The sequence below is a fragment of the Gobio gobio genome (genome assembly GCF_949357685.1).
Source record: "Gobio gobio genome assembly, chromosome: 11".
Taxonomy (NCBI): Eukaryota; Metazoa; Chordata; class Actinopteri; order Cypriniformes; family Gobionidae; genus Gobio; species Gobio gobio.
The window spans coordinates 23,465,633-23,488,851 of record NC_137104.1 but is presented as its reverse complement, the minus strand read 5'-3'; the positions used below and the strand labels follow the sequence as shown (position 1 = coordinate 23,488,851).

At 35.9% G+C, this 23,219-nt stretch overlaps 2 protein-coding genes across 2 annotated transcripts; both read left to right on the top strand.

Annotated features, from left to right (window-relative positions):
* Positions 1 to 523: 523 nt before the first annotated feature.
* On the top strand, positions 524 to 13,775 carry rit1 (Ras-like without CAAX 1). Its single transcript, XM_079828676.1, has 6 exons — positions 524 to 648; positions 2,567 to 2,656; positions 5,710 to 5,766; positions 7,548 to 7,621; positions 9,636 to 9,827; positions 13,064 to 13,775. The coding sequence occupies exons 2-6, from the start codon at positions 2,575 to 2,577 to the stop codon at positions 13,292 to 13,294; spliced, it is 636 nt and encodes a 211-aa protein (XP_079684802.1). The 5' UTR covers positions 524 to 648; positions 2,567 to 2,574; the 3' UTR covers positions 13,295 to 13,775.
* Positions 13,776 to 15,094: 1,319 nt separating this feature from the next.
* On the top strand, positions 15,095 to 21,415 carry pex11b (peroxisomal biogenesis factor 11 beta). Its single transcript, XM_079829417.1, has 4 exons — positions 15,095 to 15,602; positions 17,948 to 18,063; positions 19,148 to 19,349; positions 19,964 to 21,415. Exons 1-4 carry the CDS (start codon positions 15,547 to 15,549, stop codon positions 20,388 to 20,390), a joined length of 801 nt encoding a protein of 266 aa, XP_079685543.1. The 5' UTR covers positions 15,095 to 15,546; the 3' UTR covers positions 20,391 to 21,415.
* Positions 21,416 to 23,219: the final 1,804 nt, after the last annotated feature.

Below are 23,219 nucleotides of genomic sequence, written 5' to 3'. Positions count from 1 at the left end.
TAACCCTGACGCTATACCCCTAAACCTTAACTTAACCCATGTACACCTTACATTACTCAGTATTTTTGTAAGTAGCCTACATTGAAAGTGCACATACTGCAAAACAAAGTGCAACCTGTAGGCCTACTTGAATACTGTAATCATTCAGTAGCTATTTATCATGTGCTAGGACTGTACCATGGTACCAGCACAGTATTTTAGCCACTGTCATCAAAAAACATTTATACAAGATAAAAAAGATTAAGAAAGCTTCTTAATATGGAGATTATATAACCTACCATATGTTTCTTTTACTGTTGTAGGCTATATTTCTATATTTACCCATACTTTTAATTTATTAAAGTTTTACAATCATAACAATAACTGTACTAACTATATAGGGTTAAACGGATTTATCTATGAAAATGTATTTATGATATTTATATTTCATTTTACAATTTATTAGGCTACGTTAGGCCAGCCTACTTTGTCAATAGTCTGAATGTAATCAGGCGGGCTTTAGGACCCATCTGCGAGCTGCCCCAGTCGTCCATGGCTTTGTATGTTTACAGTGAGAATTGTATGGCAGGAATTTTCTAACATCAAATATTTAAACATAATTTGCATCGATACAAAAGTCCAAATGGAGACAGAGATCCTGTGACACAGGTAAGCCACCAAGTAACTCACTCGGCTTCTAACCATAGTTTTATCATGTACAGAATCACACTTTTTAAAAGCAAAATGACTGTAACGGCGGCGGCTACTATGTTTCACTAGTTTATTTTATTTGAACGACTCAAGTGTTTGTTTTAATGCAACTCTTTCACTGAGTAAATAAGCTTAGTCACTCACATCGATGAATTGTGGGCTGTTCTTCATCAACTTCAAAAAAAGAGTTAAAACTTTCGCGGCGTTTTTGATGACCACTAAAAGTTTATAACATAAACGTTGTAAATATTACTAATAAAGTTATATACATATATATTCATTGTCAGAGGTTAACTCAACTGAAGGTTGTCGAGGCGTTCTGTCAATTAATATAACAAACTATGATTTCATTGCAGTTGTTAATCCAGTTTTGTCTGTCGTGCTGTTCATTTCAAACTCGGCCATGAAATAATTACCAGCTATTCATCTTTTGGTTGTTTAAAATACCTTTTTTTCTCGTGGTCGTGCAAGTTTTCCTCTTAACTTGGACATATTTAACGCGGTGGATTCAAGGTGCATTTGTGCCACTCAATGACAAAAGGCCTTAATATTAAAGTTCCCTTTCATACGTACCATAGTAACCACAGTAATTTAGTAGCTACAATAAAACTCTAAGCAAATTAAGTTGCCAGGGCATGTTTACCTTTCAGAAAAAAATATTTTGAAGCTCAGGAGGCCAAATTAAATTTTATATTAGCTGCTTAATTTGCTGTTGTGATGTTTATAATTTTCCAACGTTGGTATCAACATTTGCACTTTGCACTTATTTTTGTGTTTTTGCAATTTTATATCAACAAACATTAGATATTATAAAGTGTTTGTAAATACTATAATATAAATGATAATATATGGAACCCCAAAGCGTACTATGATTACCATGGTAAACAAGGTGCGACAGAATGTCCAATACCAGCCACAATTTGGATGAATTTATGATTCTTAATTTGTTGAATTTTTGATTCTCATGATTTAGGAAAGTGATAATAATAGGTGCTGTAGAATAATGATTGTGTCAACTTAAATAAATTAAGCCCTTTTTATATTGTTTATTTGATAATTTGCTGAGTCATTTATTAAAAACGAACCCATTCATTTGACACCACGAGCTGCTCAAAACATTTTTCATGAATAACATTTTCTATTGCTTTCCCACAAACAATGACAATCAATTACGACAGCAACACGAAAACTCAGGCAAACAAAATAATAACATTATATGAATATTAAAAATGAGAGTGACAGAGCTGCATGTAACACACACGACTAATTAAATAGTCGCTCAAAACGTAAAAAATTCTACTCAGGTCTAGTGTTATTTCCACTGTTGGAAATCACATAGAGGGGTAAAGTAACTAATGCAGTATCACAGTCAATGACAATGGAAAAATGGATCAGACAGGGGTACACTGGCAGATAATCTATTATTGACCGTGGTTAATGTAACACCCACCCCGTGGATTCTTCGCTTTGTCACATGAATAGCTTAACAGAATGACTCACTTCCTCTTCTCCATCAAACAGAAGCTCTGGTGTCAAATGCAGCCTCAACAAGTGCTGTTTTTTCGGAGTGTTTTTTCTATGTTACACTACAGGCCTGCATTCATGCAACAGTGCAGCTGTGGGATTAGATGCAGAGTGTTTCATTGTTTATTATGATCTATCTATCTATCTATCTATCTATCTATCTATCTATCTATCTATCTATCTATCTATCTATCTATCCATCTATCCATCTATCTATCTATCTATCTATCTATCTATCTATCTATCTATCTATCTATCTATCTATCTATCTATCTAGCATGCTTCAAACTTAAAGTTTTTTAATCTATTTTAAACAAGATTTTTGGTTTGTTTTGTGTGGTGTGTGTTTCAGCTATTTGGATGGAGTCCTCACGGAGCACAGGGGGTCACTCCCGCGAATACAAGTTGGTGATGTTAGGAGAGGGTGGTGTGGGAAAAAGTGGTAAGTAAAGTTCTCGCTCCCTCTCTCTTCTCTCTCTCTCTGTTTGTTTCTCTGTTGTTGATATTACTTATTTCTTGGTTTTATTCTTTCTTTCTTTTAGGGGTGGGCGATATGACCAAAATCACGATATGATTTTATTTCACGATAGCGATATATATATATATATATATATATATATATAGGTGCTGGTCATATAATTAGAATATCATCAAAAAGTTGATTTATTTCACTAATTCCATTCAAAAAGTGAAACTTGTATATTATATTCATTCATTATACACAGACTGATATATTTCAAATGTTTATTTCTTTTAATTTTGATGATTATAACTGACAACTAAGGAAAATCCCAAATTCAGTATCTCAGAAAATTAGAATATTACTTAAGACCAATACAAAGAAAGGATTTTTAGAAATCTTGGCCAACTGAAAAGTATGAACATGAAAAGTATGAGCATGTACAGCACTCAATACTTAGTTGGGGCTCCTTTTGCCTGAGTTACTGCAGCAATGCGGTGTGGCATGGAGCCGATCAGTCTGTGGCACTGCTCAGGTGTTATGAGAGCCCAGGTTGCTCTGATAGTGGCCTTCAGCTCTTCTGCATTGTTGGGTCTGGCATATCGCATCTTCTTCTTCACAATACCCCATAGATTTTCTATGGGGTTAAGGTCAGGCGAGTTTGCTGGCCAATTAAGAACAGGGATACCATGGTCCATAAACCAGGTACTGGTTGCTTTGGCACTGTGTGCAGGTGCCAAGTCCTGTTGAAAAATTAAATCTCCATCTCCATAAAGTTGGTCAGCAGCAGGAAGCTTGAAGTGCTCTAAAACTTCCTGGTATACGGCTGCGTTGACCTTGGACCTCAGAAAACACAGTGGACCAACACCAGCAGATGACATGGCACCCCAAACCATCACTGACTGTGGAAACTTTACACTGGACCTCAAGCAACGCCTCTCCTCTCTTTCTCCAGACTCTGGAACCCTGATTTCCAAAGGAAATGCAAAATTTACTTTCATCAGAGAACATAACTTTGGACCACTCAGCAGCAGTCCAGTCCTTTTTGTCTTTAGCCCAGGCGAGACGCTTCTGACGCTGTCTGTTGTTCAAGAGTGGCTTGACACAAGGAATGCGGCAGCTGAAACCCATGTCTTGCATTCGTCTGTACGTAGTGGTTCTTGACTCCAGCTGCAGTCCACTCTTTGTGAATCTCCCCCACATTTTTGAATGGGTTTTGTTTCACAATCCTCTCATCAAAATTAAAAGAAATAAACACTTGAAATATATCAGTCTGTGTGTAATGAATGAATATAATACACAAGTTTCACTTTTTGAATGGAATTAGTTAAATAAATAAACTTTTTGATGATATTCTAATTATAATGACCAGCACCTGTATATATATAGTTATTTGTTATTTTATCATTTCAACTAATAATAGCCTAAAAAAACCTCTCAAGCTTCCTGAAAACAAGTAAAATGTGATAAAGAAAGAGCAAAGAAAACAAACTACAATAAAACAAAGACACAAATGAAATAGACCTACCTGAAAAACATCAAGCACTAGAAATAGCCTACTACATAAAATATATAAAGTAATCAAATGTATAAAAAACAATGCATAGTCTTTTCTATGTAAATTGAATATACATTTATTCTTATTAAAGTTACAAAAGGGATTCAGTCAACAGCAGTGAGAGATTTTCTCCCTTTTTTTGTTGATTAGCATTAATAATGACAGCAGGTCCATTTGGATGCTGTCACTTTAAGACCGAATGCATGGATCCAATATGTGTTCTTTCTCAAACGTTCACTTAAGACATAAATTACTGCTTACATACAGGCATGTGCATTTAACCATTCAAGCCCAATTAGTCGGCAAAAAGCACTCAGTTCTCACACATTCTAAACATGCCATTGAAGCTTATATTAATTTCTATTTGTTTGAATGTTTTCTTGAAATTGAATTTGATTTGAAAATGCACATTTTAATACGATCTAGTTGTATACAATGCAGTGTTTACTTTTGGCCCACAGCCCTCAATCAAGTTGGAATTGGCTTTATGCCGAATGTCACATAAACAAACAAGAAAACAGGTCTCATTGTATCCGCTTGTCAGAGAAAGTGTTAATGGCAGTACGAAATGATGGCGATATCGTGGACTTTTAAGGTAATCAGCTAACCATGCTAGTTCTATTTATTGTTGCCGTTTTAGTCTATTTAAATATCTAAATGTTAGTGAAAAATAAAAAACTTTTAGATTTCAATCTGAATATGCTCATCTTTGCTCGCTGCTTTGAATGTATCTTGAGTACAACAGCTCTATATTTAACAAAGCACGTATAAAAGACCAGAATCCAGAAGAGATGCAATTTGTTGCGCATAACCCCCATATTGTTCTTCTTGAGAAAAGTTTGGGCATCTGTGGTCTACTGTCTATTGTGGTCTATTGACATCACAGTTCTAAACAATAATTTAGAATAATGGAAATTATGAAAAAAAAAAAAATATTTTGAATTTGACGTGAAATGTTTTTGTGCAACTGACCCTTGTGCCTAATTTCTTCATGCTCTTTCATTGGGTTATTTTCATCCGTTCTCTTTCACTGCAGCCCATTATTGTGGTCAGACAGTGGGCTGGTTTACAGTCGTAGACATACAGTCCCAGGCAGGCAGACAATAAAAGTGTGGGTGTTGGCTCAGTGCTTCAGTCTGGTCGTTATGAAGGCGCAGGTGCCTAGCAACTTCCTTCCCTTCCAGGAGTCTGTTGCCTAGGAGATGAGTGGAGGTCACCTGGTGAGGATGCATGAGCTTTGCTCTCATTGTTTGAGAGTGTACTGCAGAAGGTTCTTTAGGGTGACTGATATTCTCTCTTTATATCGCTGTCTCCATGGGAACAGAGCAGAGAGTGCATACAGAGCAAATACATGCCGACAGCAGGGTGTGTTTGCTCCGCATGAGGGAGAAGGGGGAGATGTTTACACTCCTCTTGTTGAATTTCATGATACCACAATTATGTAAGCTCTGTTTGTCTCTTTCTCTTTGTCTTGTAGCCATCATCATGCAGTTTATAAGTCACAGATTCCCAGAGGATCATGACCCTACTATCGGTGAGGAAATAACTAACATGCCCTCTTAATTTAACAATTATTTTGCATTTCAGATTGATTTTGTGTTACATTTTTGTGACCCCACTGGTATAGATGACCAAAGAATTTTCAGAAAGAATTATGGAGAAAGAATATATATATATATATATATATATATATATATATATATATATATATATATATATATATATATATATATATATATATATATATATATATATATATATAAATGCCATTAATCGTGATTTGACAGCACTAATATATATATATATATATATATATATATATATATATATATATATATATATATATATATATATATATATATATATATATATATATATATATATATATATATATATATATATATATATATATATATATATATATATATATATATATATATATATATAATATACACTATATTGCCAAAAGTATTGGGACACCTCTCCAAATCAGTGAATTCAGGAGTTCCAATCACTTCCATGGCCACAGGTGTATAAAATCAAGCATCTAGGCATGCAGACTGCTTCTACAAACATTTGTGAAAGAATGGGTCTCTCTCAGGAGCTCAGTGAATTCAAGCGTGGTACCGTGATAGGTTGCCACCTGTGCAATAAGTCCATTCGTGAAATGTCCTCTCTACTAAATAATCCACAGTCAACTGTTAGTGATAACAAAGTGGAAGCAATTGAGAACAACAGCAACTCAGCCACAAAGCGGTAAGCCACGTAAAATCACAGAGCAGGGTCAGCACATGCTGAGGCGCACAGTGCACAGAAGTCGCCAACTTTCCACAGAGTCAATCGCTACAGACCTCCAAACTTTGTGTGGCCTTCAGATTAGCTCAAGAACAGTATGTAGAGAGCTTCATGAAATGGGTTTCCATGGCCGTGAAGCTGCGTCCAAGTTTACACCAAAGCATTGGATGCAGTGGTGTAAAGCTCTAGAGGACTCTAGAGAAGTGGAGACGTGTTCTCTGGAGTGACGAATCACGCTTCTCTGTCTGGCAATCTGATGGATGAGTCTGGATTTGGTGGTTGCCAGGAGAACGGTATTTGCCTGACTGCATTGTGCCAAGTGTAAAGTTTGGTGGAGGGGGGGGGGGGGTTATGGTGTGGCGTTGTTTTTCAGGGGTTGGGCTTGGCCCCTTAGTTCCAGTGAAAGGAACTCTTAATGCTTCAGCATACCAAGACATTTTGGACAATTTCATACTCCCAACTTTGTGGGAACAGTTTGGGGATGGCCCCTTCCTGTTCCAACATGACTGCGCACCAGTACACAAAGCAAGGATCATAAAGACATGGATGAGCGGGTTTGTTGTGGAGGAACTTGACTGGCCTGCAGAGAGTCCTGACGTCAACCTGATAGAACACCTTTGGGATTAATTAGAGCGGAAACTGCGAGCCTGGCCTTCTCGTCCAACATCAGTGCCTGACCTCACAAATGCGATCCTAGAAGAATGTTAAAAAATTCCCATAAACACGCTCCTAAATCTTGTGGAAAGCCTTCCCAGAAGAGTTGAAGCTGTCATAGCTGCAAAGGGGGGGCCAACTCCATATTAAACCCCACGAATTAAGAATGGGATGTCATTCATGTGCATGTATATATATATTACTGACCCCAAACTTTTGAACAGTAGTTTATCTTCTGTCTTTACTAAATGCACCCATTACAAATGTCCTTTCCCATTTGGGGTTTTAAGTTGAGCTGATTAATGTTGTTGTGATCTCTTATAAACCATTGCATTATTTTCATACATGTGTTTTTACTGTTCTTAGAGGATGCCTATAAAACACAGATCCGCATTGATGATGAGCCAGCAAATCTGGACATCTTGGACACAGCAGGACAGGTAGGCGGGAGGGGTGTTGTGATAAAGATGAACACATTTAAAACAAAACAAGAATCAGACACACAGTGAAGTGCAAGAACCTCTGTTGTAAAGTGCAGTCAAGTCAACTTAACACTCTATTTTGCAGACTATAAGAAGATCATTCTCCTTCAACAATATGTCTCACTTCCCCTTTTCTGTCTTCATCTGTGCAGTCATCACTTCACAAGACAAACACACACAGGCAGTGTGTGTTTGTCTTGTCAGTCTGAGTCAGCCATTTTTTCCTCATTGGATCACTCAGCATAAAATACATTAGTCATCTTATCACGAGTTAAATAAAATTTTGGTAACATTGTTGAAACATTCAAGGAATGTTGCATAATGCATCTGTGGCATAATGTCAATTACAACAGAAATCTTAACCTATAATCACTGGTTTTTATAAGCAAACAAAAATCTTGTTTACAGGAATGCACTATGGGGCCAAAAGTATAGACATAAGACTTAATGCTGTTCACACCAAGGATGATAACTATAAAGATATAGTTCTAAAAATTCTCAATATTAAAGAATAGCAAATTTCACACCACAGCTGTAACGATAGCGGCACAGAGAAACAATATCGTTGGAATCACAATTTTATCCTGCTGATGAACGATAAAAACATTGACAGCCAATCAGAATCCATCCTGCTGTAACAAGATTGAGCATTTAGAGCAGGAGACAAGTACACGCTTAGAATAAACAGAACAATAGCGTCCGCTGGTGTGAATGCTAATAGTTAACTTTATCGTTCTTGGTGTAAACAGGCCTTTAGATTTGAAATTATGTGGCAACATGAGACTAATGTGGTAAAATTGCCTAATGACCTCTGTAAAATGATATATATCTTTCAACTCTTGTCATCAAAGTACAGGTTTCTATATTTGAATCTATAGTGTACCCTCACTTTTAACGGCACTTTTCAATCCTTGGTAGTACTGGCACTTTTTTCCTACTTTAAGCACTGCCTGTCATGACAATGTATATCCAATAAATTCCATACAAGACAGTGAATTTTTAAAGAAAATCCCACAGGAATTACATCAATAACATATAAGATGTTAATCTGCCTATGACAGTAGTTCCTGTTCAAATAGCCACTCTAATAATTAATATTTTTGTAAAGGAAAATGTATCTTATAAAGCCTACTGTATATAATCAATATGCAAGTTTTACAAATTAACTGCAAAAATGTCGTTTTGCTGTGAAATATTTTATATGGTTAGTAATTTTTCAAGATAAACATTTACTGGATTGCAATTTAGGTTTACTACATTTTTTATACAAGGATCAAATATGATACTCACATCTTTCAATCATCATTGTATTTCATTTCATTCCCCCCCCCCCCCCCCCCTAATAACAACTACTAAGATTTGATCATAAAACTAAGCATTTAACTTATTAAGGCCCATTATTCAGAGATATAAATTGACAAATTATAGTTATATAATTAAATTATATTTTATATATTTATATGAGTATCAATGAGTATCTCATTGATTTACATCACAAGTTATCAGAATTTCATCTTACTTTCTGGCCATATAAACATCATATATATGACTATATTTTATTCTCATATTCTCATTTTATCATACTATATGAACCATAAAAGCCTGATGTATCAAATATGATACTCAATGAAAAACAATATGACCAAACCTTTTGTTTTGTCTAAAGGGTCAATAAACTGTTCCATTTTTTTTATTCATTATTGTTAGGTTTACAGGGTTAATATGAGATCCAGAAGCTCTTTGGAATGTATTTGCCCAATAGACTTCCATTGTAAATTAATTACTGTAAACATGATTTTTGTTGGTTTACAAATTGAGGGAGGAGTTAAAACTGTCTGTGCTAATCGACAACATGCCATAAATGCTCTTGACAGCATTGAACTTTGGAATATTTCTATAATTTATCAACTGATGTTTGTCATATTCAGGGGTTGGTGGATGAACAAAGCCTCATATATTTCTCTTAAACCAGGCGGAGTTCACAGCGATGCGTGATCAGTACATGCGAGCAGGAGAAGGTTTCATCATCTCGTACTCCATCACGGATCGCCGCAGTTTCCAGGAGGCACGGCACTTTAAGCAGCTGATCTACCGTGTGCGACGCACCGTGGACACCCCTGTTGTACTGGTGGGAAACAAGTCTGACCTGACCCATCTCAGACAGGTGAGAGAATTTACCTGAAACCCCTGTACCTAGAGAAATAAACATAACACTTCTTATTTCTCACTATTATCTAGTTGCTTATTAGCATGCATATTACTAGGATATTGGCTGTTTATTAGTACTTATAAAGCACATATTAATGCCTTATTCTGGATGACCATATTCCATATCCCTAATCCTACCCAATACCTAAACTTAATTACTACTTAACTAACTATTGATAAACAGTAATTAGGAGTTTATTAAGGGAAAAGTCATAGTTAATAGATAGTCAAGAGTGAGAATAGGACCCTAATATAAAGTGTAGATATTTTTGGCAGCAGTTATAGAGCACTGCAGTTATGGCATATTTTTATAGGCTAACCTATAAGCTCCCATCGGTTCTTCAAAAAAACCCTATTAGGATTTTACCATTGGATTTGCATTATTGCAGTACATAAGCTCTGTGACTAACATATGATCCTTACATGTTTTATTCATCATGATAATCTTTACAAATGAACACAACCTTAATGAATTTTGAATCCTAAATACAATTGACAGAAGTAAAAAGCTAAACCTTGGCTCTAAACAAACTACACCACGGTCGCATGACTTCAAAGTCACCACCATTAAATTTCCAACAACTCTTTCACTCTTCATTTGAAAAAAAATACACTGGAAGTGTGAATTAAAATAGTTTGCAAGGGCGTGATTATAAACACAACGAGGCTGTGAAAACTAGTGAATAAATGAGTTTATCTGTTCAACGTGGTGATGTTTAATGTCCCAAACAACCTCTGTAGTCCCATTTGGACACTTGTTTGCAACTGCCTTTTTCAAGACAAGTAAAATCACAAAGGGGTATTACTGGTGTATTTTATGTTGTAGAATAAAACATGAAAATATCTTGCGCTCGTGTAAACCACAGACCTTATTTCAAGCATTTAACCAAAAGAAAAAGAAAATTTAAAAAAACAATTGACTTCAGGGCCGGAAGTGCTAAAATGCAACTTTCTTTTCTTATCCAGCTGGAAGGGTACCATTTATGAGGAGCAATTTAAACCGTTCCACCAGTGCTTAGTATTGGATTATTTTATTTTGCCTAGCACTTTAATCTTTTTTAATTGAAGTCATCTTTCAAAGTCAATGCCCTGAAGGCAGTTTTTCTGTTCTCAGATCTATCCGTGCTCCTTCTGTCTTTATAATGTCTCCATTCCCTGCCAGAGGGAAGAATTGTTAATGCACAATGCTGCCACCTCCATGCTTCACTGTAGGGATGATGTGTCATTGTGATTTGCTCTGTTTGATATGCGCATTGAACGACTGAACACAGTCTAGCATTGTGCTGTCTGAGAAGAACACAGAATCTTCCTGGTCTTCACATGCCTTTGGCCAAACTGTGTTCTTCACTCTTTCGTACAAGCCAGACAGGCTTGAAACACTGTAACTTCTAGAGTCGCTGGCTTCTTGATGGCCTGTCTTACAGAGGTTCTTACTGGCTGCTGTATACATGATTTGGTAACACTTTAGTTTAGTGTCCAATTCTCACTATTAACTAGTTGCTTATAAAAGCATGCATATTACTAGGATATTGGCTGTTTGTTAGTACTTATGAAGCACATATTAATGCCTTATTCTGCATGACTATATTCTACATCCCTAATTCTACCCAATACCTAAACTTAACCTTACTAACTATTAGTAATTAGGAGTTTATTGAGTTTAAGTCGTAGTTAGTAGTTGTTTAATAGTGAGAATTGGGCCCTAATCTAAAGTGTGACCCATGATTTTGAAGGATGTCACAGTTTGTTCATATTCACAGTTACAAAGTACTACATTTTCTCAGCTTTTTACAGCCCTGGAAATATTCTTACATTCTTACTGTATCTTAACTGGAAAACCACTGCACAACCTGTTCTAGAATCGCCACCACAATTTTAGAGTGTTCTGAGTGGTTGTGAGGACGTTGCTGTGCGGTTGCTAGATAGTGGTTGTGAAAATTAACTTTAACCCAGATTAATACATGCAGTAAAATTATTTTAATGTACTCGTATATATGTGTAATACTTAACTATATATATACACACTGTATACTACCTTTCAAAAGTTTGTGGTCAGTAAGATTTTTATTCAAACTTTTATTCGGCAAGGATGAATCAAATTGATCAAAAGTGACATTAAATACAGTTGGTCTTATAAAGGACTTCTATTTTCTAATTAAATGCTCTTTCTTTTAGTTCTCAAAGAATTCTGAAAAAAATATCAGTTTTCACAAAAATATTAATGTTTTCTACATTGAAATTGATAAAAGATGTTTCTTGAGCACCAAATCAGCATAATTAGATTGCTGGAAATGTATCTTTACCATCATAAGAGTAATTTTTTTTTTTAAATATACTCAAATAAAATTCAAATACAGTTATTTAAAGGTGCACTATGTAAAAAATGTTCAGTAAAATATCCAAAAACCTCTAGGCCATATATTTTGTTCAGTTGAGTACTTACAATATCCCAAATGTTTCCAACTATTTGTAAATTGTGAGAAATTGCTATTTTACCCAAGGAACCGGGACGTGTGAGGGAGTCGCCTGTCGATTGCGTCATATCTGCGTTACCCTCGGTTTCCGGTTTTATGTTTTATTTTGCAGAAACGCTTTACTCTTACTGCAGTGTGCAACAAGTGTCATAGCAGCCGCCAAGCGAACGCACACAGTAACGTCATAACTTCATTTTCAACACACTCAGATGTGTCTAATATGATAAACAGAGCTGCGTTACCTCATACTCATGACCGGAAAAGCGGAAGTGGCGCCGGCGACTATGTCATAATAAAAGTCCCGCCGATCTTCTCATTAACAATCGCTCCTGCGGCCTTGCTCAGCTCCACAACACTCGGTCCTGCTCTGCTTCATACTACAGTAACGTTAATAATCGCATCCATGAACATGATTTCTGTCCTATCCCGATTCTTTTCCACCGGCTGTGAGGTGAAGACCACATGTCCCAAGATTCTGCGCCCAAACATGGTGTCATCAAACTACGCCTTTGTTTTGAACAGGCGACCTCTAGTGGATGGAAACGTTACATAGTGCACCTTTAAAATAAAAATAAATATGTAATTACTATATTATCATTTTACTTCTTTTTTTTAGCAAATAAATGCAGTCTTGGTGAGACAAAAGAGACTTTTGAACGGTAGTTTATATATATTTACTATTGTTCCACATATATTAATTTTGTCCTTACATTTTTAGGTGTCTGTTGAGGAGGGCAAACAGTTGGCGAGAGAGTTCCAGTGCCCCTTTTTTGAGACCTCCGCGGCATTCCGTTATTACATCGATGAGGTGTTTGCCGCACTGGTGCGTCAGATCCGCCAGCGTGAGGCCGAGATGGTGCGGGGAAGCGAGAGGAAAACACGACGCAGCCATTCTTTCTGGAGTCGCCTTAAAGCCCCCTTCCATAAGAAACAGCAGTCAGAGCACTGAGAGAGTCACAGAGAAGGGCATGTTGGGATACCGTGGCCTTCCAGATGATGGTTCTCTCACCTAAAGCTGTATTAGTCCCACCTCTCAGATGGTTTGGGAACTGTATTTATAGTTCATATTTGATTGTTTGCAATGATGCACTTCCAATCATTTCAGTTAGACTACAACCCTTACTGTGCAGGACACACTCACTTGTCATATGGGACGTGGGATGATTTACTGATATTAGATTAAGAAAGAAATATTAAACTTGACAGTAGTTATTATTTTCTTTTTTGGACAGCATTACACTTTGTGAAAGTGAATGTCAGGAGGAATGTTGTACCTCATTTTAACTGATGGGAATGTAGGAAACATGGAAGGATTTGTTTAGAAAAGACTGAAGTGAAGAAAGGGAAGGTCATGTCAGGCACACGTCAGAGATTTGCTTGCAGGAAAATATGAAGGTCAAATGAGTTTAAGAGAGCACGTTGTGCAGAGTAGAAAGAAAGAGCAAAGTGTGTGCAGAGGTGGGTAAATAGGCAAGGGTTTATGGTAGAAATATTAATCTGCCAGTTTAATGAGTACTGTAAACCATTCCTTTAACATGACTGTAGTTTTGTAAGATGTATTTAAAAACCATGCTGTAGTTTTAAAATGAACATGAGGGTTTGATTTGCAACTCTTCTTTTCAAAAAGCCTCTTATAAAAAAATACATCTCACAATAACATGTCCGGGTCACATTTCACCCCCAAATTTTATATATATATATATATATATATATATATATATATATATATATATATATATATATATATATATGTATATATATATATGTATATATATATATATATATATATATATATATATATATATATATATATATATATATATATATATATATATATGTATATATATATATATATATATATATATATATATATATATATTGGAATTGGCAGCACATTTCCCCTCCAAATTCTCATTAACGTAATGTGCTGGGATGTTTTTTCTTTTGAGTTTATAATTCTCATTATTATCAGTGGAGATTCTCATTGCTCTATTTAAATATATGTTTTTTATATTAAAGTAATGAGAATGATTTTTTGTTGTTGTTGCATTATGGTAATGCAAATTTAAGGGTGGATATGCATTGTCATGAAAATAATGCCACAGTGCAAAAATGCTCCTAAAAAGCCATAATCTCTTGAATCAAAATCTAATTTATTATCTGAAATATGACTTGGACATGTTCTTGAAGGTTTTGTGAGATTCAGTCAATTAGGCTGCGTTTGATGGAAACTGAGCTGTATGAAATAGCTGCGAAATACACTGTATGAATGACTTTGTGAAATCTTGCTGAGCAATATTCAGGTCCACCTTTAAGCACATTAACAGACTTGCCAACTTGATTACGACGGAAAGCAAAATTGTTTCCTTTTTACACAGGGTAATTTTTATTCCAGTGGTTTCTGTAGTCAATGTCGGAAATTAAACACCTTAATGTGGCTTAGGAAGGTAAATCTTTATCTGGATTTCCTTGTACACATGCTGTGCACTTACTACGCATTAACTTTGAATGGTATGTCTGTTCATTTAGGCATTTCATGCAAATTCATGTCATTATTTGTCTTATTATTAGATTTTATTTTTAATCAGAATGGGTTTACTATATTTACCTTTATTTATTGTCATCTGAGATTCTCAAATAAAATTCACTTTACCAATCTATTGAGTAATCTGATTATTATTATTATTATGTTATATTTCGGATCTGTAATATTAAATCTATATTTTAATCTTGGCGACCCCTGGTGGCTAATTGTTAGTCGCCAGAAACTGACAGTAAGTTCATAAAGCTTTTGTTGTCGTTACATATTAAAACTTTTGTAGACGTTACATATAGAAGTTATCTAGTTTCATGCAAAATAAATAGAAGAATTTCTTGCCATGTCTGTATGTCAAACACATTTGTCAAAATGTAGCTCGCCGTGTTATTCAAGGACAAGTGCATAATGCGATTTCAATTTATCCAAACGCGAACGGCGTGTCCCTCTTCAGCTGCCGTTCACAGATGAACTGTCAAAGCGACAAAAACATCAAGTGCAACAGAGCAAGTATGCCACATAATTCCAGCACCAGACTGCACTCGAGAGTACGCATTGTCTGAAAACATCAAGGATCTTCACGGTCAGCTTGGCTAACCTGTATCTGGCGCCTTGGATATCAGTGAGTACGCGCGTGAAGGACGCACAGGCCCAGTGTGTGTACGATGGAGTCATGGGTGAGATTCAGCGCCCAGAGTCAAGCCAAAGAACGCATGTTCAGGTACACAAACAAACACACACTCACTGCATGCATGTTTACAGCACTACCACTAAGTTACATGAACCACATGTTTCCTTGACAGACTGCACGAGCTTTGCAACCTGTTTAGAGACTTGAAAGTGCCGCATTGGAAGTTGGAGTCTATAGTAAAATACAGTTTTTTATCAAGTTACCTCACAATTAGTAATACTAACAACAAATCACAGTGATATTCACATGGTCATGGTATTTAATGAAGTGCTTCTGAGTACCATGTAAATATGGTTTATGGTTTAGATATACAACTCATTAAGTACCATGTCAAAATTACCACCTTTTATACTTTTGTTTATAATTATACTATTAAAGCAATTTTTACAAAGAAAGAAAGTCAATATCACCAAACAACCAGGTATTTGAGCGCAGATCCACTTGTTATGGTTTCTTTGTCATTCTAACACAGGGGTTTTCAAACTGGGGTCTGGGCCCCAAGGGGTTCAGTGAAAACGTTGTAATACAAATAAAACCAGGTTACACTTTATTTTAGGTTTCCTTACAGTGTAATTATACATTTAAAGGGATAGTTCACCCAAAAAAGAAAATGTCCCCATGATTTACTTGCCTTAAAGGATTAATTCACTTTTAAATAAACTTTTGCTGATAATTTACTCACCCCCATGTCATCCAAGATGTCCATGTCTTTCTTTCTGCAGTCGAAAAGAAATTAAGGTTTTGGATGAAAACAGTCCAGGGTTTTTCTCCATATAATGGACTTCAGTGGGACCCAAACGGTTCAAGGTCCAAATGACAGTTTCAGTGCAGCTTCAAAGGGCTTTAAACGATACCAGACAATGAATAAGGGTCATATCTAGCGAAACGATCAGTTTCTGCGAGAAACCGAGCAGTATTTATGCTATTATTTTACCTCTTAACAGAGGAACGCGATCATCTCTGAGCTCCGCCATTACTTCCGGAGAGTGAGGTCAAATTTGACCGTGGTCATAGATGTATACGTAGATGCCTCATTAGCGACTGCACGAATCAGTAGAATGAGGCATCTACTATCGATATATCTATAACCACAATCTAATTTGACCTCACTCTCCGGACGTAATGGCGGAGCTCAGAGACGATCGCGTTCCTCTGTTAAGAGGTAAAATAATTTCAGTCCCACTGAAGTCCATTATATGGAGAAAAACCCTGGACTGTTTTCATCCAAAACCTGAACCCAGAAAGAAAGACATGGACATCTTGGATGACATGGGGGTGAGTAAACTCCCTTTAAGCCAATATGACATTCTTCACTTACAAAGAAAGTGTAATGCCTCTCGCAGTTCAAAATGCTTACGATACATCCAATGTCATAGGTCTCGCCAGTTATGCTTTCTTCGTAAGTTGAATATGGAAGGCGGTCTGGCAGAAGCTAGATATTTTACTTTATAAAGTTTTAAATATGGAAATTTTTCTTACACAAACGCATCGAATCACTTCAGAAGGCCTGTATTAACCTCCTGGAGCCGTGTGGATTACTTTTATAATGGATGGATGCACTTTTTTGGGCTTCAAATTTTGGGCTGCCATTGTAAAGCTTGGAAGAGCCAGGATATTTTTAAATATAACTTCGATTGTATGCGTCTGAAAGAATGATGTCATAAACACCTAGGATGGCTTTTAGTTTTTGGGTGAACTATCCCTTTAAGTACTGAGTAATATTAATTAACGACATGTACTTACTATTGGGTTAGGATTAGGGTTTGGTTTAGGGTTAGTTGAATGTTATTAATTATGCATATGTATAACATATGTTGAAAGGACACTGTAAAATAAAGTGTTACCTAAAACCAAATAATTATTACAAAATAAACAAACAGGCTGTGACTTTATTGCAGATTTCTAATGACTGGTTTTTAATGCTGAGATTTATGGCTCTTTAGTTTATTATATTTGTATGTTTCTCTTCAGGTTTATATGTCTGGGGGGCAAAAAAGGATACAGTGTCAAATTATCAAAAGTATTTTTCCAGACCGTATTTTACATATATTTCTACCATTTTGTTTTTATATATACATTTCCAGTTCTGCTCATAAGTTTACCCCTTGCAGAATATGCATTAAGACTTGTGGACTTTGTCAACTTGGGTAAAACCGCTTGTTCAGGACTACTTATGAGCTGAACTGTATGTGTATAGTTTATAATAGGCTCCCTTGCAAAGGGAACATCATATTTAGGGTCCCGTTGTATCAAAAAGTTTGAAAACCCCTGATGTAATGCAAAGATATTCAGACATTTGTAAGGATATAACTGTCCAAAATGAATGTTGGTGCAGTACAAATGCTCATTTTCAATAATTGATTGTGTCTGAACAGGGCTGCCCAGTACGCCTGCACGCTGCTGGGTTACACGCTGCAGAGAGGAGGAGCGAGAGCAGAGCTGCTCAGCACCATTAAACAGCTGGAAGCTCACATGAGCCTGACAAGAAAATGTAGGTTTGCGCTCTTCTGCCAAAGGCAGTGGTCAGAAGAATCGGGGTTTGCCTACAACTGGCTCTCTTTTGATTCTCTTTTTGGTTTTGATAAGAGAATTTGAATTGACAGGATGCTGGATTGAAATGGCAGGGGTGGAATTTTCTGAATAGCAATGTAAAGAAATTCAGTTCAATCGGTTTTCATAAGAGAAAGTCCAATGCAAGTTTGCAGAAAAATATAATTAATAGCATAATTATTAACCCTGAGAGACACAGCATTGCAGAATTGCAACGTTTGTAAAAGGCATTTAAATAATACCAAATGTTCACAAAATTTGGGTAAAAACTACATATAACGGTAGCTGACACTCTGAAATATTACAGTAATTGATTGTTTGTATGTATGTATGTATGTATGTGTATGTGTGTGTGTTCTGGTTTTTCTATCCCGGTGGGGACTTCAACCTGAATGCACACTGACTCATGGGGACTCATGTCACCGGGGAGACCTAAATGGAGGCCCCCATGAGAAAACAAGCTTATACATCATACAGAATGATTTTATTATGAATGTAAAAATGCAGAAAGTTTTGTGTGATGGGTAAGGTTAGTGTAAATGGATAGAATATACAGTTTGTACAGTATAAAAACCATAACGTCTATGGAGAGTCCCCACAAAGATAGCGAACCAGACATGAGTTTGTGTGTGTGTCTAGTGATGGCTTGCATGCCCTGAAATTTTGATCATCCATATATTTGAGCCCATGTGCTGAATTGTGCATTAAATTAAAAACTTTCATTTAGTGTATCAATGGAATTTTACAACCCTAAATGCCAAGCATTGCAATTTTGCAGCATTTTTTTTTTAACATTAAATCCCAATGCAATTTTTCCTTAAATGAAATATAGCTAATATCTTCCTAAAGATGTTAGAGGGTCTCTGCGGGTTAATTTAGAATGATTATGCCTATTAATACTAACATTAATAAAGCGGTTCCATAAAGTGGCCCCTGTTGGCTAATCTCTTTTCACTCACAGAATCTATTTATGTTAATAAGGCTCAGTGTTTGATTGATACAGTCTGTCTGTGTGTTTGTCTCAGTGATGCGTTTAGGGAACTCTGCTGAAGCTCTAGAAGCAGCGAAACGCACCATACATCTGTCCGACTGCGTGCTGCGTCTCTGCATCACAGTGGCCCATCTCAACAGAGCAATGTATTTTGCCTGTGATAATGTACTGTGGGCCGGCAAAACAGGACTACTGCCCAAACTGGACCAAAACAAATGGAGTCAGAGGTCATTTAGGTGAGTGCTAGTTTCATTTGTTTTCTTTGCAATATGCAATATACATATATATGTGTTATTTTAGTGTATAATGTTATTTTAGTATTGAGATACTGTTATGGTTAATTTTTAGTATAATTTTTAGATTTAGATTCTTTTTTTGTTTTAATTTTAGTTAAATTTGAGTCAATTTGTTGTATGTTGTGTGTCTTTTTCTTATTAGTTTTTCTTATTTTTTAAAGTATGTCTATATAGTTTTTATTCATTTTTATTTCAGTGTTTTAGTTTTAATACCTAAATGAAAACAAGAAATGTTGCCTTGGTTCACTTATTTTGGTAATTTTTTATTTATTTAAATCAACAGCAATGTATTTTTGCTTTTAGTTTTATTTAACAATAATAATACACACACACACACACACACATTAAATTATGCATTACATTAAACACTACAACATTTTTACATTTGAAAACAAATTGTACCTTGTGAATGAATTTGCATCACCCGTCAAGTATGTTTTTTTTATGCACTAAAATGTTTTACTAAAATATATGGCGATGGTTGCATATATTTTATTATTTTGAACACAGTGCAAAATTTTATAACCTGACTTTCTCTCCCTCCCTATAAACAGATATTATTTGTTTGCACTCATCCTCAATTTAACCCGAGACGCGTATGAAATCCGTCTGCTGATGGAGAGAGAGTCCCGGAGCAGTTCAGCTAAAAGCTCTAACTCCAGTCCGTCTTCCCTCACGCCGACCACCGAAAACGGAGAGTTCTCTTTAACCCCGTCTCCATCCTCAGTGTTGCCTCCACTCCCGCCCCTCCCGGTGCTCTCGGCCAGGCTCAACAAGCAGTTCTGTCTCTTGATCACTGTTCTGCGCAACAACCCTCCGCTGCTCCTGGACCTTCTGAAGAACCTGTGCGACGTGTTCATACCGCTGGACCGGCTGGGTTTGTACCCCACAGGGTCGGGCTTTGTGGGGGCATGCGGCCTCACGTCCTCTATCCTGTCCATTCTCACTATAGTTCACCCCTGGCTCAAACTCAAGCCCTGAGTGACACTTCAGAACTACATATCCTGTCGCTTTGTTTCTACAGAGAACCTCTCTTGAGGTTGTGTTGATAGGGAAAAGAAGAATGTTAATTACACATTCAAAGCCGTTTTTCTATGTGAGGAAAAACTTAAAACCAGATTTGTCCTAATCTGATTAAAACAAACAAACAAAAAGCCTTTTTTAAAAGTTATTAAAGTCTGTTAAAGTAATGCAAGTCTGAAAATGTCCTAGTTTGTCGCCATATAATGGTGTAGTTTTCCGTATGGTGTGTTCTAGTGTAGTAAAAGCACAGAACTACAAATGGTACACTTACTATGCTTGCTGTTCAGAATCATACCATTCTCTTGAGGGTGAATCACATGAAGAAATGTCAGGGTTTTCTTCCCAAAATCAATGAAAATTTTGCATAAATGAAATATAGTACAATAAATACTACCATGACCTTTACAAATCTAAAGAAATTTTATTTTTTACCTTGACCTTTTTTCTTCAGATTTCGGGGTTAAAAATGTCTCTGCTATTTTGAATAGTGTTCATAAGATTGACCCTAAATTACAGAGCTTGAAACATTTGCAATCCTTTGGTGTCATAAACTGTGCTTATCAAACACTATTGTACAATGACACTGCTCTATTTAAATACGGTTAAATTCATTTCTCGATCCAAATTCTTTCTAAATCTGTATCCGTTTCAAGCAGTTGTGAAACTCTGCTATTTGTTACCAAACTCATTTCAAAGAGATTTTTTTTTTTCCTCGACCAAAAAGTTTTTGGGAAATTATGAAATAATTTCAGTTATTGCATAATTTATCTTATAACTGAATACAAACTATATCACTGACACTGTGCTGTAATGCAGATTTCTTAAAATAATGTATGTATATGTGACCTATGGACTTTTTTTTCTTCTTTTAACATATTTTGAAACTTCCTAAAATGTTAATGCTATGCATCACTGGGGTTATTGAATGTTGACATGATGGAGCTGTGAATCTAATTTTTGAAATAAATAATGATTTATTCAGATTTTTCCTTGTCCATTATTTGGGATCTCATCCATTTTATACAACGTCAGTAAAAGCTCAGTCGACTCAAAAGTTTCTTGAACTTTCTGGCTAGCGTCAATGCTCTTATTTGAAGCCAATCAATGATTAATCTGTGCTGGTGTTGAATCCATAGACTGTATTTTTTATTTTATTCATTTTTTTAATTGAGGAGAGAACAAGTAACAAACATAGCATAACATACAGTAGTACAAAACAATGTGTGGCATCAATTGGTGGCAGGGGATCCGAAAATTGTATCATAATATTTTAATCATGTTACTTTTTTTTTTAACAATTTCAGAAAAGACATAAAAGAGTCACATTCCACTATAAACCACTTAAAGCTTGGGGATGAATTTGTGTATGTATGTAACATTTTGCCAGCAGTATAAATAAATTAACAATGTATTCAAGACCTTTGTCAACATTGTTTTCATAATATACAATACTATCCTTTAATGTAAAATAGTATTTAATCTTTACTAAATTAAAGATACATTCTGCCAATTCCTTCCAAAAACTTGTGCGTCAACAAACCTTTCTCGATTTTACAAAAAGAGCATAAATCATCAATATCAGAGTATCTTGAAATTAAATATTTAACAGGGTAGATGGTATGCAAAATGTAAAAAAAATCTTTCTTTAGTTTTATTATTAATACAACATTTAAAGGGGATTAACCAATTTGTCTTCCAATTAATATTATTAACAATAGAGTTCCAAAAAAAATGCTATTTTGTTTTTGAAAAATAGTACAAATAAGTTTGTTATTGCATTTTTTGTCAATCAATTCAACGCCGTTTAATATTAATTTTGGGTGTGTCGTCCATAGACTGAAATAAAATAATAATAATAAAAATTAAAAAAAAATGCTTATTGGATCACTCATTGTGCTTTGCCGTTTCTTGCATCTTGCATCCTGCATCTCACCACTAGAGGGAAACAAAACTTAACATTTACAACCGGAAACATGTAATCGTTTTATTAAACAGCAGCTTTCTGACGAGGAAATAAGACACATAAACCCTAAACCAAATAGTGGCAACAAAATAGTTTAAGTACTCAAATACTTTGAAAGAACTGAGTGACTGAGACGGTTTTGTACGTGTGAAATGATAAAACATAAACATTGCTAAGTGTGAAAATGTAGACCTTCTTAATTCATGAACTGCACAAAAATGCCCAAACTAAAAGAGTTTAAACTGAATTTAAAACTGCTAATAATGTTTTAATGTTGATCACATGCTTATGCATTATTCTTATTGTAGTTTGTAATGTATGTGTGTTTAAAGCTACACTATGTAACTTTTCCGTCCACTAGAGGTCGCCTGTTCAAAACAAAGGCGTAGTTTGATGACGCCACGTTTGAGCGCAGAATCTCGGGACATGTGGTCTTCACCTCACAGCCGGTGGGAAACAGTCAGGATAGGACTCGGGCAGAAATCATGTTCATGGATGCGATTATTAACATTACTGTAGTGAAGCAGAGCAGGAGCGAGTGTTGTGGAGCTGAGCAAGGCCGCAGGAGCGATTGAAGAGCGGGACTGTTATTATGGCATAGTCGCTGGCGGGACTTTTATTATGACACGGTTGCCGGCGGCACTTCCTCTTTTCCAGTCATGAGTATATGAGGTAACGCAGCTCTGTTTATCGTATTAGACATATCTGAGTGTGTTGAAAAGGAAGTTATGACGTTCGCTCGGCGGCTGCTATGACACTTGTTCACACTGCTGTGAGAGTAAAGCGTTTCACTGAATAAAACCGGAGACCGAGGGTGACGCAGA